At 42.5% G+C, this 19,895-nt stretch overlaps 1 protein-coding gene across 2 annotated transcripts in view; it reads left to right on the forward strand.

The window, feature by feature from the left end:
• The window catches only part of rassf5 (Ras association domain family member 5), a 73,315-nt gene that overhangs the window by 13,429 nt on the left and 39,991 nt on the right, over positions 1–19,895 (forward strand). The window contains exon 1 of one of the 2 annotated variants that reach the window (XM_079582192.1): positions 9,836–10,539. The exons of the other annotated variant lie outside the window; for it this stretch is intronic. Within the exon in view, the coding sequence (XP_079438318.1) occupies positions 10,305–10,539 (235 nt within the window). The 5' untranslated portion in view covers positions 9,836–10,304. Of the gene's footprint in view, positions 1–9,835; positions 10,540–19,895 lie in introns of those variants that run through there. 2 annotated transcript variants of the gene reach the window in all.

Raw genomic sequence — 19,895 nt, forward strand, 5'->3', positions numbered from 1 at the left:
AGTCCTCTAGAAATAAGTCAAATGTTCTTAAAATTTCCCCATGATCTGAGTTACTAATTTCAAGAAATCTGTCATTGACCACGTTTTTGAAGTTTTTTCTTTCTCCTCTTTATCTTCTTTCTTAACTTCTTTTTTAAAGTGATAGTTTGGAAGTCTAAGGGCCCGATCTTGTGTCTCAAAACGCAGATGATAGCGTGACATTTTGCGCTCAGTAGGAGCACTTTGTGATCTTGCCACTCCAGACTTGGCGCATTTAAGTGGGTGGAGACGCACACATTTTCCTCCAACCAGATCGACTCCGCGTCCAGGAGAGTGGTTGTGTGGGAGTGTGGGGTGAACATGTGCTTTTGTTTTGCTTCGCGTTCACGCCAAGCGCGGCCGATCCGCGCCACAGCGGACGCTGTAGCTCTTTTTCTCTCGAGACGTGAACATGGTTTAGCTCACGATGGGGTAAATAAAGTTTTTAGTTTGACCTGTGAGAGCCTCAGGCTTAAGAAAGAACGCAAGACAGCGCAATGTAAACGAGGAAGTGAATGTCAGCCGTGTTTCCATCAGTGCAGTCACCTCCTCTTGTGACGCCCCCTCACAGGTGGCGGAGGCGAATGGCTCATATAGCGCCGCCACTCGGAAAATAATTCGCCAAGAGCCTGCGCCGCCCCGTGCACCGCCACAAGATCTGGCCCACTATGTTTTACACATTTTATAAATTGCGCTTAATTGACCACCTGGTCTTGCATTTTAATGTAAAGTAAGTAATAATAATATGTATATTTTTTTTTTTGTAAAGTCCCTCCTTCCCGGATCTCAGCAACTAATCAGAGTCTAGCATCCTCCCACGTCGACCAATGAGAGGAGCTTTTCCTGTGAACCCGCCTGTCAGGTCCAATCAGGAGGGGAGGGAGAGGAGCTTAATTTCATTAACGTCACTCTATCTCTCCTCACTTTGCAAACTTACAGACCATCACTTTAATCTAAGTGTAAAAAACCTGGACAGATTTCTTGACTAGTTACTCAAATCAAGGCCCAGATTTACTTATTTCACAAACGTTTTACTTATTCCTCGACAGTGCACAGATCCAGCTAGATATTTAAAGATTCTCATTCTTTGACCATAATTTGGCTCTGATTGCCGGTTTGACTGGTTTTAAAACATCTGTGCATTACGTCAGCTGTCTGTTCGAGACATGAACATCCTGAATTATTATTATTTGACTATCTCTACACGACGTTGGAAAATAGCTGGTCGACAGAGAGCTTTTACAAACACAGGGTCAAGTAGAGCAGACAAAATTCCCTAAGTCTATAACTGCATATCGTTGCCAATGGAGAGATTCCTGTGCCTATTTTCTTATTCTCCCCCCACCGTGCTTTTGGGCAGCTGTTTGCTTTTGCTGTCAATGACCGTTTGAAGGTGAATGACCCGCAGCACAGCTCAGACTCCATCACTGCTTCTACATCAAACTCTGCACTATACGATCGATTTTTCTCTCAGGATTTTGGCGAGAAGTTGTTTCAGTTTCCACCAGCTCCTCCTCTGTGACCCCGCTCATACATACTCCTAGTGCATTCCCCCCTCCTCCCCTGGGAACAGCTTTTCCCCCCTAAAACCGCATTTGCTTTATTTTCTTGCCCCCCCCATCCCTCACAGTGCAAGCCTTGTATTGCAATAGCGCATAAAGCTCCATTCACACGGCGAGCGGAAAGACGTGTATTTTTAGCGGCTCGTGATCCTCGCGTTCCAACTTTGCTTTTCACAGACACGTTTGTTTTTTTATTTAGCGAAAACGTTCTTGTTATAGTCTGCAGAAAGTTGAATTCCAATCACGCCGCTGTTTTGTTTTCCGTAGTAGTGGGTCAGAAAGAGACATTATTCTGGAAAGTTTCTATCTGTACATGTACACTGCGGCATTTCAGGGGCGTCCGGCCTCGTGTGCTGCTTTTCCACTGGAAAAACTTGCCTGGAACGAACAGCGCTCCATCGACGCTTGTTTAGCTGCGTTTCTACTGGGTCCAACTGGGTCAGGACTAGGGATGTCACGGTTACCGGTGTAGCGGTAAACCCCGGTTAAAATGTTGACAATAATAATTACCGTCTTGTTTTTGAAAAAATATTTTACCGCGGTGGATTAAAGTGAGCCTCATGAGCTGGAATCATGTCCGACACGACAGCGCCATAGACTGTAGAAAAATGGACGTCTTATGCTCACTCCTCCCCGTTTACCAGAATGACCACGGCCGTGGGGGAATTCATGGAGGATTTACAGACTCCCCCTCCCCAGCTCTGACGAAGCATGTTCCTAAAAAGGACATACGGGCGGGATTTTCACCGTAGACTCGGCCCTTGCGTGACGTGTAGCTCGCGCTGCTCCAATGCTAACAGTCCGAGCCTCATTAAATAGAGATTTCAAAAATTCATATTACGAAAACCAGCCTGGTTTCATATATTGTTATTAACCCAGCGTGATCTCAGGAGGAAGATCTAGCCTAGTCTAATGTTGAAACAATTGAAACCAGGCTTTAAAGTAGTTTTTAACGTGTCTAAAGTCCAATGCTTTTCAATGGGGGCCTAGTGGCGATATGGAGGTACTGCAGCAACGGCGGAGCAATGGCGGCCCCCACGTTTGTGGTCAAAAAGCAGGGCAGCCAGCGGCCATTGGACAGCGCGCAGGATCTTTCAGCCTTCAGAGACCAAGCCTGAAGTCTAGGCATATCTTGGGTATTTTAAGAAAGCTGAAGGACAGTTGATAGAGACAGTTTTCCTGTTAGTGGAACGTGCAGGAAAAAATGTCTCCAAATGCAGCAATACTTCGAACCTCTGACTCTCCTGCGTGACCGTCTCCCACAGCTCTATAGCAGTAAGCTAATGTTAGCGTTTTAGCTGAAATGCTGATGTGGGACTTTGTGTTGAGGGAGAATGTAACGAGTCGCCTCATAGTGCGGCTGCAGCGCCACCGCCAGCATAAGCCGTGTCCGGATACCTCCGCACGATGGCACAATGCATTACGAGGCTCCCGGTGGCAGATTGCAATAGATTCACTCTCGCCGCAGTTTTATGAATTTAATAATGATGGTATTTCCCCAAATCTGCAAAGTGAAAGCTCACTGGACGGACAACAACAATTTTCCTGATATAGAGTTATAGTATAGATATAGTTTATCTTCGTTTCTGACGCTATAAATAGTACATGTAACACCCTCGAAACATCAACAACACATCGTTATAGTTCCTTTACTTTGATGAGAAAAGGCTTTGTCTGTATTTTTTTTATGTAACAAGCACACACAACGATTTCAGTTTGTGTAGGACTATCAATGCTTTCTGAACATAGTAACACACATTTAAAAAAATACCGCGATAATACCGAAAACCGTGATAATTTTGGTCACAATAACCGTGAGGTAAAATTTTCATACCGTGACAGCCCTAGTCAGGACCCAGGATCTTCCACCTCTGGCAAAAACCCACAGTTGTAAAGGTGATTTTGCCGATCGTAGCATTTAGCCGCTGTTAGCATAACATCTGCACGTAGCTTCTTTGTTTGTCATTTTGCTGCTTCTTCTTTCTTCTAGTTTTTGTCTTATCACCTCTGAACAATGTAGTAAACTCCATCAAAAGGTGGCATTTGTCCACAATGTCCATCCCGCGGCCCTTGGATTTATTTTAATTGTCTTCAATTGTCTTAAGCGTAATTCACAAACCTGCCAAATTCCTCTTATGGCTGAAAGATCTGTCATCAAATCACATCATTTTTTTCACAATAATGTGACCTTAGTTCATGCTGATCCAACAGAGATATTAACCATAAACCAAGTCCAAAAATCTGTATTTTGATGGTTACCATAGTTACCACAATAGAATTCTTTGCTGCACCAACCATAGACTCCTCACTCCTCCCCGTTTGCCACAATGACCATGTTCGAGGGGGAAATCATGGCGGATTTACAGACTCCTCGTCCCCAGCTCTGATGAAGCCTGTTCCTTAAAAGGTCATAAGGGCGGGATCTTCACTGTAGACTCGGCCCTTGCGTGAAGTGTAGTTCGGTCATAGCTGCGCAGCTCCAATGCTAACAGTCCGGCCCTCATTAGTATAAAAGATTTCTACAATTTTTCTTACAAAACCCAGCCTGGTCCCTTTAATTGTGCCTAACCCAGCGTTTTCACAGGAGCAATCTCTAGCTGTAGAAAGTTTTTTTTAAAATAGGCACCAGGCTTTACAGTTGTTTAGAACGTGTCCAATGCTATGCAATGTAAAACTAGCTCATAGCTGCACTATATGGCGGTGCTACTGCAATGTCGGCCCCTAGCGTCGTCGTTGTGAATCTCTGCTACAAGCGGCCATTGGCACCAACTCACTGCTTAGAATGTTGTTGCAATCTATAGATACAGACGGCATCTCTGGAATCGCCCATATAGAGTTCGGGAATGTGACGTCATATCGCTAAGCATTATGGGATTAGCAGCAATTGTAAACTAATGGAGATTTTAAAAGTTAAAATACTGGAGTTATTGTTCACATTAAAACACTTAAGCACCACAGTGAGTTAGATGTATTTACCAGCAGTAACTCGGCAGCTAACGGAGTCGTTCCACTGGTCTTTTCTCCACTTTTTATACTGTTTTTAGCTAATGTTAGTCTATGGAAATGTATGCTAACAGCTGCAAAGATGGCGGATCTCCATGGTAACTGTGGACTTTCCCGAACTCTATACTGTATGGTCATGTTTGAAAACAGTTAAGTGGGAAAACAATTTTGAACAAATCTAAACTTTCTCTAATTATTCAAAAACTGCTGTAACAAATGCTGAAATATGAATATAGTTTTCTACTAAATAAAGATACAAAGACATGGGGAGGAGCAAAGTGGTTCCACAGACCATAAATACATGAATAACGGAGAATGCTAACTTGATGCTACATGTTAGCATCGGGCTAATGGTAACGGTTAGCTAGCGCTAGCTACAACTGCCGTTTTTTCACTTCTACAGAACAATCTGCTGAGAGAAAATATCCATATGGGCCCGATTGACAATGGACTGTATTTGTATGTGATAAATGAGTTGATATTGCACCAGAAAATGGCTAAAAAGAGTGGAAAATTGAGTTTCCCTAAAGATCCTATTTTCCCCCTCGACGAAGCCACGCCCCCTTCTATGACGAGATGCCGTCTGTATCTATTCAAACACATTCATGCCATTATCTAAGACGAGATGGCATTTTTTCCAGTGTAGGTCAAATGCAGAGAACTGTTCTGAACCTTATATAAGCTCTTTGAAAAAAACAAAAAAACATTGCACCAAATATCAGATAAGACATTTCTTTATGGTGGTGTTCTGTGCCCCGATATCCTCAACTTCTAATTTAGTCTTAACACTTTAATTTCCCAGTTTTGATCTGCCTCTTGGACAGAGCAGTGCGTCCCCATTGCCGTGGTTGTTGTGGTTTGCATCTTGGAAACGCGCTTCACAGTAAAAAAATCATTTTGACAGTCCCCCCGCAGATAACGGCGACTTCAAAGAGGAGCCGGGGTTTGTTTATCGGCCGAAGGCTTGACGCGGCGCGCTGAGGGCTCCCTGTACATCCAGTGCATTGACTCTGTATCGCCTGCATTGCCTGCATGTGCGGCAGAGCTGTGGGGACTCACACTGGGGCTATATTTAGGTCGCCCTTGCCTCGGTGAAGAGGGACTGCAGAAGAAGAGGAGGTAGAGGTGAAGGAAAGGACAAAGTATGTGCATGACGTCAATCTAAAACACTAAAGCCAAGTTGTGCCATGGAAAAGTGGTTTGCAAATTTAATCAAACTAAAATGACACAAGTGCTGTTAAAACTTCAAGGTAATTGGATTGAAGTTCTTTGTCTGCAATGACTGTATGTGCTCATAGTGGTTAAGTGAACTTGCCTTAAACTGCATGGACACTAGCACAATTTAAAAGCTAATAATTAGGCTCAGTGCACAAAATCTTTTTGGCTAACTTCCTGTTGGCCAGTGGAGGGTAAAGACCTGGCCTCCTTCCTGTCCTCATTTTAAAGCAAATGTAAAATGAAATAATATGACAAAACAGGAGAAAAGTTAAATAAACTGCAAGCTGATTTCAGATAGTGGCAATTTGAATCTTAAAGCAGTACTAAGCAACTCGTGCCCCTAGAGGCCATATGCGTCACTGCAGGTGTTGTAGCTACTACGTTGACAGAAAAGACAAAGGGTGAGAGGGATATTGTACATCCAATTACACGATGAAAATAATTGTTTTCACTCAAACTTGGCTGTAAATAAGTGGCGCTAGCCCACAGTTAGCTTTGCCCGTTAGCCTGTTAGCTTCTTCTTCATGATTCTATTAGTGTGTATTGGTGCCTCCGGTCTGGTGGCAGTTAAGTTACAAGTGTGGCTTTCACTTAACACACTACGGAAAGTATATATTAAGGTAAACAAGTTACTTAGTATTGCTTTAATTAGCATAGAATTGATGCTAGCCTTCAGGGGCGGACTGGGACTGGGGAACAGCCCTGGACTCTGGTCAGCCTGGCCCAAATTAGCGTAAATGTGACACTTCCACAAATACATATGTTAACCTCTTACCCCCCACCTTAAAGCATTTTCTCCAGTTTGGCTTTGCCCAAATCTAAAAGCTTCTTGACTGGAGAGCAACACTGTAACGCCTCATTTGAAAGCTAAAATCTAGAAAAGTGATGGTAACTTTTTGTCACGTTGTCGCTGCATTTTTGTCATGTTTTTGTTGCTTTTTCATTACTTTTTTGTGGTTTTATGGCGTGTTTTCGTCACTTTTTTGTCACTTTTTTGTTGCTTATCCAGCACAGCAGTCCGCCCCTGCTAGCCTTTAGCTTCAAGGCTAAAACGGCTACATTTATAAACAGAGACGTCTCCTCCAGTGAAGTATTTGCTTTCTGTGTAAAGTCTTTACCTTGTTGTAAGTCATTTTCCAACAGCTGCTGGTTTTCTGGCTGGTTTGTTAAAAAAATATTTAGCATTTATTTCAGCAAGACACGGCTAGGTCTCACTGGAACAAAACACAGACAGGAAATTAAATATATCGTGGTTTAAATATATATTTTAATCACTATATGGCAGCTTGGATAATCACTTATAACATGTTCAAAGCTTTTCTTAGGATTAAAAAGCTTCACCATAGAATACATCTGTGTTTTAGCCTTGACGCTAAGGGCTAACGTTAATTCAGCGCTAACAAAAGGTAAAATCTTTATCAAACACACTCTACTTGAAGTTTATTTAATTTTGTCCTATTTTGTAAATGTTATTTTATTTTCAATTTACATTAAAATGTGGGCACAGGAAGTCGTCTTTACCCTACATTGGCTGACAGGAAGTTAGCCAAAAACAGTCCTTGCACGGCGCCTATTATGACTTCACTGATGTATTCCTTGATCACATATTGTATTAAAAAGGGCATCTCTCTCTGAATCTCTAAGTCTTAGCACAAGTGGGACATAAGGAGTGTTCCCAGGCCCGTTTCTTATGTGTCTACATGCGAGTCGCTGCAGCACATACAGGAGTGGTGGTCACTAATGCAGGTTTAAGGTGATGCTGGTCATTCCTGATTTGTGAGTTACAGAGAAAGATGCTGAGTCTGTGTTTTTTAAATCAGGACCATGGCTTGACGTCAAAGGTGGAGAGAGAGAGGTTTACTTAAAGGGACATTGCCTCTCCCTGCTCATAGATATCTGTCTGTAATACAATATGGACAATATGGTTTCATACTCGATTAGTCATAGCACAATGCATTTAACATTACTGTACATCATACAAAGGTTATTGTGTCACATGTGCGTTTTGTGTTCGGACTGACCCAAACTCCAGGGCAAAACACATGACTGTAAGGGCTGGGGTATTGAACAGTTTGATAAACAACCAAGATATTGATTCATATATAGAAAAAGAAAAGTGATCTGTAATCTGCTTTTGTACTAAAATACATATACCAAGCACTTTTTTTTGGGTTAAAATATTGAAATTCCATCCCAGCCTTTTTCTTCCCATTTTCTAAAGATAAAGATGATCTACTTGGATAAAATGAATCCGCAGCATAGATATTTTGTATTGTGAACTTGCACAATCATTAGTGTATACCCAGTGTTTGAAAATCTTGCACACGTTTATGAATGTGTGACTTACCGTAAATGCTCTAATATAGGCCGGGGCCTTTATTTACTCAAGGACATCTAGGACCAGGCCTTTATTGGAACCTTTATTGCGCAAAACGGACGACGAAAAACGAGATTTGTGCCCAATTGCACCTAAAATATTAGGTTCATTTATTAATTAACGTTTCAAACCCTCTCCCAGCGGCTGGAACATTGACGCCGTTTATTTTGTCGGGACAACAGGAAGTGTTTCGTTGCTGTTAGCGGAGCTTTGACATCAATGTCACTGCAGGTTTCTGTTTCGTTTTTACCGCGGACCGGATTATTTGTTGTTTTCTTGTGTAAAAGGCGAGTTTAGACGGAGCGTTTGTGTTTGTGATCGATCATGAGACTGACCCGAGAGAAGACGAGACGCTCGCGCTGATGGGAGGAGTTATTTTGAGGCGTGGGACTGACCTGCACACGGAGCAGCTGGACGTGCTTTGAAGACACGATGGAGACTTTATTAAAACCCTGGAGGATCACACAACATTTGTTGCTTTCCCTGTTTCCACAAATAGTCACAGGAGGTTTGAAAAGTGGCTAAATCTGTGTCTTGGTTACACTCGGATCAGCTCCTCCGCAGCGTCCTCCTCGGCCTGGGTTCCCGTTTGTTTACTTCCTGCACGTGAGTTATCTTTTACACCAGTATGAGACAAATTCCTAACATGGGGAATATTTTTACCGCTATAGTTTCTAATAAAAGCCCCGGCCTGTTTTAGAGACCGGCTTTAATTTGCCTCCGCCAGCCGCAAACCCGGCCACTGTCAGAGATCCGGCCTCAGTCAGAGACCTGGCCTCTGTTAGAGACTCAGCCGCTAATGGAATACATGCCAGTATTAGAGAATTTACGGTATTTCTCATTTGGGCATGAGCTGTTTCCCGGATTGAGAGTTTACCCAAAAGAGGAGCAGAAACATGCAGAGGTTATATAAGAGACTTGAGAAGTGGACTGGTGTAGGTTCATAACCATGAGCCTTGAATATAATCCAGTGCCCAATTGAAAATTATAAATTCATGATAAAAGAACAACAACAAAGGTTTACCCTGTTTTTATGTATATGTCAAAATACAGCGTCAACTTTTTATGTTGAAAAAACCCTTGATATTTGTGAGTAATGACCTTTCTGTGACCCAATGGTTGTGTGGGCGGTTAACATGGCGCCTTTACTTTCCATCACGGTGGCCTCGACAACGCTCCAGGATCAACTGTTTCGTAGGTTTTCTGGCCAGAGGGTCGGTCAGCAGTGAAAACCTCCAGAAACTCTGAAAACAACTGACCCAGGAGCCACCGTGACGGAACGTAAAGGCGTCATGCTAACCACTCGTACAGCCACTGGGTCACTAAATACTCAAACAATAGAAAGGTGTTGCTTTTCTCACATAATAAGCTCCATAATGCACCTTTAAGGCCAACGATGTATATATATATTAAAAAAAAAAAAGAAAAACTATCAAAACAATTGCAATTTGAAGTCCTGTGGCCCACTGGAAATTGTCGCTTGACCCACCAGTTGAGGATTGTTCCTTGAAGACGTCCAAAGAGGAGATGTATGGGGTGTAGTAAACAATCGCAGTTTCAGCATCATACTGGCATGGGATAAATGTGAAGCGGTTTATAGGGGCGCCTGTCTCTTTAAGCCCTCTGTTTGCTGCTGCGGAGTGTGGGTGCTGCAGCAGACAGAGAGAGAGAGTGAGAGAGTGGGAAAGACGATGAGGTTCCATTGATTCAACACACAGCTCGATCCTGCTCCTATCCAAGCTCCATAAAACATCCCAGGACCTGATAACAGAGCCGGGGGGAAATCGCCGGGGTGCGTTTGATTTCCATCCGCCTGTAGCACCGGCAGACCCAGACACTTCCAGGTGGAGTGGGACAGGCTGTTTGTCCGGAGCGTCGCCCCCGTGGGAGAGTGGCTTCGCTGGGATGGCCACGGGGGGTTCTGGTGGGGCGGTGTCAGCGGCGTTGGCGGTAGCGGCGGCGTCGGCGGAGGAGGCGGAGGAAGCTGGAGATGGGGGAGCCCACAGAAGGCGGACCGGACGACGACGAGGAGGAGGCGAGCCAGCGAGGGGTACGCCAACGCCAACGCCAACAGGACCGTCCCGAGCGAAGAGTGGAGAGACTGTCAGAGAAGCGATGGCTCTTCGATGGACGAGGTAGCGCCGCTCGTGTCGGAGAAGGCGCCGGCGGACGGAGAGGGGTTCAGGGGGAGGTTCAGGGGCGAGGGCAGGGAGGAGGCGAGGGGGACGGCGGCGTGTTTCGGACAGGTGTCCAAGCGGCTGGGGCGGTTTCTCAAGAGGCTGCCCAAGTCCAAGTCGTGGAGCGAAAGTCTGAGGATTCTCAAGAGGTCTGCGTCCAACGGGTCACTCCTGCCCAGCTCAGGTAGGAGGGGACGGACATTTAAATTATTGTACAATGAATTAACATCCAGAATTTGACTTCTTATAAAACAGTAACAACCTTTACCTTTAAATCTGTGGGATTTGGTGGAACTTCTTCAATTGCACCAAACACATCCAAACTTTTCGCGAAGAGCCATGTGTGTTTCTGGGGCGGTGCTTCCAGATCGTCTTTGATATTGTAATTTATTGCCACTGTTAAACTGTTGAAACTCCGAAAACTCCTGCTGCGGAGTTCTTTAGCAGAACTGACAAAGTTTCTTGGATGAGATGCAAAAACTTCCAACACCTCAATTACAAACGACAACCCAAGAGCCTTTCTTTACAATCGACAACTCCTGCACAATTGAGAACTTGCAAAACTAGATCTTGAGTGTACTTGGAACAGTTTTCTAAAATCGGCAAACCCCAAAATAGCATCTACAGTATGAAACTATCAAAGTCATTTCAATATTTTCCACAGAACTGCACCCCAGACAGATTTAGCCAATTCGGATGGTTTGAAGCGTATCACAGTTCAACGTCATAGATGTTGAAAATCTTGATATGTTCTGGAGTAGTGTTCGATTAAAACCCTACTGGAACTATATTATATCATTGACTTCTTAGGTGTGTTGTGTAGTCTTGAATGCTGATCTTTGGATTTATTTGCTTGGAGATGTTGTTCCACTGAGGCCGACTTCTAATGGGAAGCATTTGATTTGGACAATACGGACAGTTAAAGGTGTTTCCAAGTTGCTTTTGCTGAAACGTCACCACGCAAACACCTTCCAAAATGACCGACTTGACAGATTCGCGCGGGCATAGAAACTCTGAGAACGCCAGTTATTTTGACCAATTTACCCGAGGCCCCTAGGTATTGCTTATCCCACGCGAAGGCAATTTAAAAATGGAGAATTAAGGAGTAAGTAATTTAGTCATGGAGCATCCGAGAAGAATCCGAGAAAGGGCTTTGGATCAGTTTGAGGGATGGGTGGGCTAGAGGTGCTATTGCCGGCTTCATAGCTTCCACTTCATATTTCATGGAAGAGCGAAGAAGTCCTGAAGAAGTAGAAGTTCTGGTTCAGGTGTGTTGTTTCAGTGAAATGAAACCGAAGCAGCATTACCTCAGCATGTCTAAAAGGTGTACAGATACATTATAAAACGGGACACCCCCTTAGATAAACGCCCAAAGCTGTCCGATAACTTTATGTTGCCAGGCCGTGGAGGGAGGGGAACACATTGTTTCGGCAGGGCGGATGACTGGACGATTTTGCTTGGTGTTGACCCCAGTGGCTGCTGTCAAATGCATTTTAGCAGCGTATGCAACTGTTGTCACTAACTCCAACACGCACTGCCTCCAAACCCCGCTTCACTGACTCTATGTGTCTCTCTTTGTCAACATCGTGCACCACACAGTTTTGTGGAGTTTTGAATAGTTTAAAAGGGTTGATTTGTAACGCTTTTATACAGTAGTTACGTGTTTTATGTGCAGGGTTAATCAATTTGAGGGTATTGGATATTGTAGACCATTTCCTCAAGAAGCATTTCACAATTTCATGTTTTTTATCCCAAAAACTAGACCAAATTGTTGTTGTTTTTTAAACTTTATTTCTCAAATACTAGTTTGCTCAATGAACAAGATATGTTCCTTTGGACTATTTGATCATTTACGTTATGTCAACAAAATAAACATATAATTTTCAAACCTGGCTCTTTCCAGTATTGTTTTTAAAGAAAAAGAGACAGTTTCAAATAGACAAAAGCAGCGATTAGAAAGATTCAATGACATAAAGGTTCTGGCGATCAGAAGAGCCGGTGAAGGGGTGGAGGTGGGTCGCAGCACGGCTGGGACGCTGACAAGCCATGATTGGCTGCGACAAATGTGTGGCTCTGCGCTGATAGGCTGAGGTGGAGGTGTGACCCTCGCAGACGTGAGGCGGTGCTTCCAGATCGTCTTTAATATTGTAATTTATTGCCACTGTTGAACTGTTGAAATTCAGAAAACTCCTGCTGCGGAGTTCTCTACAATCGACAACTCCTGCACAATTGAGAACTTGCAAAACTAGATGGAAATCCGATCCTGAGTGTACTTCGAACAGTTTTCTAAAATCGGCAAACCCCAAAATAGCATCTATGAAACTATCAAAGTCATTTCAATATTTTCCACAGAACTACACACCAGACAGATTTAGCAAACTCGGATGGTTTGAAGCATTGGTGAGCATTAGCTGGAGGTATAGGTGATGCTGAAATTAGTCTTTGCCTCGGCTTCATATCTCAAAACATTTTGTATAGTCCATATTTTAGTAAAGAAATGCTCTTGGGTTCTTTGGGAATGGCATGTTCTCGGTTGTCGCTCGTATCATTGTTTGAACGGGGCTGTAAACATTGTCATAAAATGCAGAGCAGACTCGTAAGCAGGACATCAAAGCACTGAGGTCAACCCAGTCTTTCCGCCAAACTAATAATTTAGGCTCGCATTGAAAAAAAAAAAGCCCTGTATTTTTAGACTGTCTGGGAAGCCTGCGTGAGTGGATTATAATATCGACTTTCATATTTGGAGCATGAATCTGAGAGCAGTGCGCTCGCTGCAGGCGCGACCGCATTGATTTTTCCCAAATAAACAGCGCGAGATGCAGCTTGTTTCGGAGGAGGGCATTAATATCTGCATGAAATTCTAATGAAGTCGTCTTGCATTTAAGGCGAGTTAACGGCTTCTTTATGGGACTCAGAGATGATCAGTAATGGAATTGAAATCGCAAATTGGTTAGAAAAGCACAAAGATTGAAATGTGTGATGTAATGTCACCAAACAACTCCGCTTGTCTTGGCTCCAACCATAAGTTTAGGGATGGGGTGAAATATTGTTTTGTAATATATATCACACTATGGCTTTGTAGCGATACATCTATCATATCGTAATACTTTTGATTCTCAACTCATAGGAAAAAAATGATTCAATTTTTTTGACTTAAAGACTGTTTTGTTAAAAAACAGATTTCATGGTGATAGGTTTAAACAAAAGAGCCAGACGTTGCAATTTTCAAAATGTTTGAATCACTATCAGACGGATCTTATTCAATTCATTTGGGGTAAAATATGGCAGTTTGTTACAATGAAAAATCATAAATGTAATACTTCGTGCGTAGGTTTGTATTGTATTGCAGTATGTATCGTTTTGGGACCTCACTATCGTGATGCGTATTTGATCATGACAAGAGTATAAAAGTATCATCCCAGCCCTAATAAAATGAGTGTCAATGTCCTCTGCATTTTCAATTAAAGTGCATTTATTTTGCCGCCATTGACGCGTTAGCTAAAAATACTTGTCTCAGGCCCCTTGTCACTCTTCCACAGTATGGACCCGATGAATTCTGGCATATTCATCTTGGAATAAGCTGTAGTTATCCAATGCCTTACACCTGTTTGCCGTTAAAACCAGGCTGTGTATTTTGGGCAGTGTCCCTTTAAGGAGCGTGTGGTTGGGATGGAAAAAGGCAGAGTTGAATATCTGCAGGAGTATTGATTTACTCACAACACTGGAGTGACGGGTGGAAAACAGCCACCATTGCGGCGGTTCACTCATGTGCACGGGCCATAGACTGTATAAAAAAATGGACGTCTTATGCTCACTTCTCCCCGTTTACTATAATGACTACAGTCGAAGGGGAATTCATGGCGGATTTACAGACTCCCCCTCCCCAGCTCTGACGAAGCATGTTCCTAAAAAGGACATACGGGCGGGATCTTCACTGTAGACTCGGCCCTTGCGTGACGTGTAGCTCGCGCTGCTCCAATGCTAACAGTCCGAGCCTCATTAAGTACGAGATTTCAAAAATTCATATTACGAAAACCAGCCTGGTTTCATATATTGTGATTAACCCAGCGTTTTCTCAGGAGGAATATCTAGCCTAGTCTAGTGTTGAAGTTGTTTTTAAGGTGTCTAAACTCCAATGCTTTTCAATGGGGGCCTAGTGGCGATATGGAGGTACTACAGCAATGGCGGAGCAATGGCGGCCCCCACGTTCGTGGTCAAAAAGCAGGGCAGCCAGCGGCCATTGGCACGGGCGTTATGGCGCGGACCGTATGGCAGGTACCTCCACCCTGCCGAAGTTTAAGTATCGGAAATACAATCGTACTATCATGAAATACAACATGAAATAACTTTATTGGCTTCATGCTATTTTTTTAAGCTTCCAGGTGTTCACCAGGTCTACTCTTCGTTTTGCTTCTGAATTTAGAAATGACTAACTCAGACACACAATAAATGTTTTTAAAGCAGTACTAAGTAACTCTTCCCCCTAGAGGCCATAAGCACAACTGCAGGTGTAGTAGCACGTTACGATTTTTTAACTTATTAATTGTCTTGGAGAGTAAATACTACGCTGACAGGAAAGGCGAAGGGAGAGAGGGTTACTGTGCATCCAATTATACAATGGAAATGACATTAGCCCGCAGTTAGCTTTGCCCGTTAGCATGTTAGCTTCTTCTTCGTGATTCCATTAGTGTGTATTGCTTTCTCCGCACCGGTGGGAGTGAAGTTGCAAACATGGTTTTCTGGTCAGAGACACCAGGGGGAGATGAAAGACCCTCCAATCATCCCATAAACACTTGTATTACCCCCACAGGGCCTACGAAAAGGATTTATTAAGGTAAACACGTTACTTAGTACTGCTTTAATAAATCTCATGTTTGCTAATAATGACTGTGTTTTAAATCAAGCCCACTTTATCTTTATTCTGTGACAGTGGTGGCTCACTGCAGCTGCTTTTAGATTCAGGATATCAATCAATAACCTTTCCTCCTCCTCAGGAGTCATCAGTGCATCCAAACAGCTTCTGTCTATTCTCAACATAACATTATGTGCTTCATGTAGTGAGCACTTAATGTGGCGCTGTGGGAGTGGGAGGAAGCTGAAGGGAGAGAAAAGGCCACAGCACTTAACTCCTCACTCCACTGTTGTGACATGACACTTTTCATCGCTGATGCTATGCTAGCTTTGCAGGGCCATGGGGTTGTAGCTTTTCCAGCACATGATTAGCTCACTACTTTCTGACAGTCTCCCACCTAAACTGTTTTGTCAAAGGGGGGGTATTATGCATAACTTTTTCAAGCTTTACATCATGTTATTATGTCATTCCCTCATTAAAACATGCCTGAAGTGTTGCCTTGGCACATTCACGTGTTTTTGAGTAATCTGTAAAAACTCTGATGGCGGCCATTTTAGGGATAGGTTTGCCTGAGTCCTCCTAGGAACGCCCCCACCTCCTGGAGACGCCTCCGAGCTTTCGTCACCAGCCGAGTAATGATGCCACACTGATGCCACAGACAGCGTGTGGAGGGGGCGTGTCTGAAAGGGTCAGAGGTTCTTAAAGAGACAGAGGCCTATTTCAAGACATTCACTACAGCCATTTTGAGAGAGCAATTTTATACAAGGCAGTTATTCTAATTTACTGCATTTACAGAAGGTTTGGTCATCATTGTAGTGTGATATAGACTGGTGCTATGTGATTGAAAAAAGCACAAGTTAATCATTTTATCGGCAGGCAGGTTATAAGTGAGAAATCATCACAGGGACCAACAAAATGGCCTCGTGGGTCGCCTTGGCCACAGTGATTCGGAGCGTGTAATTTATTGTTAAAATGCAGATAAAAGCCCTTACAAACGTGTGAGATGGGCTCAAATCCGAGGGGACTCCAAAGTAAGATTAAAAGTCGCCTTGACAGGATCTTCGTATAATTTATTGTATTTAAAGTGTCTCTTGTGTAGGTTGTGTTGAGGAGTTGGAAAGTCCTTGTTGCTGCGGTGGAGATCAGATGAGAAATGAGAGGTTGTTATTGTAAATACGGTCTAGTATACTTTAATTCATACTGATTTCTTTTCCAAATGTTGATTTATATTGTGTAATAATACTTTGATGGAGTGCACTCGGGACTAGACCGGTCTAGACAGGATCCCCTCCTCTCGTCACCTGAACAGACGCGCCGCCGTCTCCTCACATCAGGTTTATTCTGAGCCGGTTTACCTCGGTTTTCCCCGTAGGAGAAAAAAACCCTGCAAATCCTTTTCAACCACTAGCTTCAGACAAGCATTTGATCTATAATTACCTCCATGAATGTGACGTTTTCAGCCTGAGAATTCGGCCTGTAATCCTCAAAGACGTTAGGAAATGACAGAGATGAGAATAGGTTTAGCGTTCTGAGCGGAGAGGGAGGATATCACCGTGTGCAAAGACGGATCAGGAGGCAGGGGGTAATTGGATTGGAAATATAGTTATTCAGCTTCCTGTCATGTGTCTGTTTGTTCTGTTGAGATTATAGTTATTTTTATGCTCAGTGAGGGAAGTGAAGCCTGTCATAATAATAATATTAGATAACAATGGAGACCTGTTCAGAGTCGTATGTTTTGTAGGAGGTCGCCCCAGTTGACTCGACGTACATCGATCTACCCGGCCTGACATATTTATATATTTAGCCACATTATTGTAAGTAGAGTCATGGCGATGGAATTTTTTTTTATTTTTTTTTATCACCAACGTGTTTAGACTAGTTTTCATCAGGGCTAAAATGTGTTGGAGCTTCTGTGATTCATCTCTGCTACATTTGTCCTACAACCTGTTTTACTACAAGTTTTTTTTACAGCTTTTTCCCCCCTTCTTCCTTAATGTGGCTGCTTTTAGCTCTGTAATGTGCATTGAGTTATTCAAGTCAACAGTAACTTCACTTTCGATTCAATTCCTGTCGATGCCAAGACACAACTTTTTCTGTTGTTTTTGTCTTTCTGTTTTTCAATTATTCAAAAAAAAAGGATGCATGTTACAAAATATGGCAATTTTATGCCATTGGAGCAGCATATTATTGTCACATCGCCGTTTCCCAACCATGGGTAAGCAAGCACTTAAAGCTTGCATGGTAAGCTTTCTATTAGTAGAGTAAACTTATTTTTTCACCACATGTTGTAACTACATTGTAAAGCTAACATTTGTGGAGGGGGGAAGACCCTGTTTGTTGCTGTGAGTATAAATATCTCTACAACTATTGAAAAAGTAATTGAAGTCAAGTGTAAAGGATATTCAATACCTTAATTATACGGTACGTGCTTTCATATCACTCCGCACGTACGTAGTAGCAACACTATCTCTGTCCCCGTCACTGCGAGAGAAGTTGGGGGAATCGCTCGTGAAGTTAGCGGGAGTGACTTTCAACTTACCCAGAGATTCACCACCATTCCTCCTCCCGAACTGCGCCTTTATCTAAGTCGCTAGGCTAGCTACTAGCCTTGCTGCTTCTAGCCTAGCAACTTTTAGGAACTATTTGTCGCGGAAGTCATTAAATAAACCTTTCAGCCTTCATAACAGTGTATGAAGTTTATGTTGTGTGTGTTCAGTTGGCAAATGGCCTTCAGGGCGAACCGGACCCCGACGTGAAGCGGAGGGGTCCTGTCGGTGCTTATTTTCCCGATAATGACCAGCGTTCTATACATTATCCCTTACTTATTTAGGTCTGTTGGGTTTACATTGATTTACAAGGATGTTTTTATATGCCTTTATATTATTCAATGCCTGATGTAGCAAAAATATTTATTAATTAAAACATATGCAAATTTACTTTATTTTTATGTGTCAGTTGTTCAATAGACACTCCAGATGAAAAATAAATGAATAAATCTGGCAATCACTTCATGGTCTGGGCTCTACAAGGTCTATTGTTTCCCTGTTTCAAATAGTCACTGATATCAAAAGTATAGATTTCTTACTATCAGTCATTTTTCCCGGTCCTTGGTACTGTTGGTGGTGTTGACACTTCATCTTTCTCCTAAAGCTCCGGCCACACTTCCACACTCACATCACCAGAGTGACACAGGGATACAGAGGTGCCAACAGTAAACTCAGACAAACACAAATCTCTCGTGACACATTGCACAGCTGTCTTTATTTACAGCTCGGTGCTTTAATGTGAGCTTTTCAAACACGTCGGCCTCTGCTCCGGTTTATGCGGCCGCCTCAGACAGACAGGCCGACAGATGGAGAGGGTGAAGAACACGCTCGTTCATATTCTCCAGATGTCGCCGTAAATAAGGTCAGGTTATATTTGGGTTAGACGGGATTTAAACCTCCATGAGCTCTTGTGAATGTATACTGTACACTGACCCAGCCTCCACAAGCGGTCATTGTTTGTTTTATCACACAACAAACACACAATAAAATACATTGTGCAGGGAATATTTTTGGCTAACTTCCTGTGTAGGGTAAAGACTACTTCCTGTCCACAGTTTAACATAAATTAAAAATGTAATAATACTAAAAGAGAACTTAGATAAGCATCAAGCAGGTGTTTTTTGTAAACATTTGTTCAGATGGCAGTGCTATTTCACCATTTGTTAGCATGATATGAATGTTAGCCTTTAGCTTCAAGGCTAAAATATCACATAAGATTCCTCCGGTGAAGTATTTACATCCCGAGTGAAGTTTTATCATGTTGTACTGAGTAATTATTATGGATAATAACCACATCTTCACTGTATGGGTCTTTTTATTGTTTTACTGTAGCATTGGAGTCAGCGGCTAACGTTAATTTGATGCTAATAAATGTTAAGCTAGCACCACAATCTGAACAATTTATTTTTGAAACACACTCTGTTTGACATTTAAGTTTTCTTCTGTTTTATTTTAATCTAATTGTATTTAGAATTTACTTTAAAACATGGAAGTCTTCGTGCTACACTGGCTTTACAGGAAGTTAGCAAAAAACATTATGTGCACAAATCATTATGTGATTGTTGTTGTTCTTGTGATTTGCATATCGTATTTCATTTCATTTCATTTATTCTTTTTTCAAGGCAATGCAACCTAAAATATAGCAACAATCCAACAAAAAACAAACAACACATTCCATGAAAAAAAGAACAGGGGTTGGATGAAGAAAAAAAATCTTATAAACTCCTACCCCATTCTTGAAAATACACATATACACTCATATACATTTACATATACATACACACACACACACACACACACACACACACACACACACACACACACACACACACACACACACACACACACACACACACACACACACACACACACACACACACACACACACACCAGATGTAATCAACTTTCGATTTTAACTTTTTATTTATTTATTTATTTATTTATTATTATTATTATTATTATTATTATTATTAGCATGGAAAAGCATGTCGATTTTGATGGCATCATGCAGATTCATGAGGCATGTTTAAAGTCAGGACTGGACAGAAACAGAAAGAGCAGCAGCACTTTTAGTTACTCAGTGCTAGACAAAAAGATGCTAATGTGTTTCGCTAAAGTTGGTTTGTTAATTCCAGTTTAGGT

Source organism: Gobius niger (genome assembly GCF_951799975.1).
Source record: "Gobius niger genome assembly, chromosome: 24".
NCBI lineage: Eukaryota > Metazoa > Chordata > Actinopteri > Gobiiformes > Gobiidae > Gobius > Gobius niger.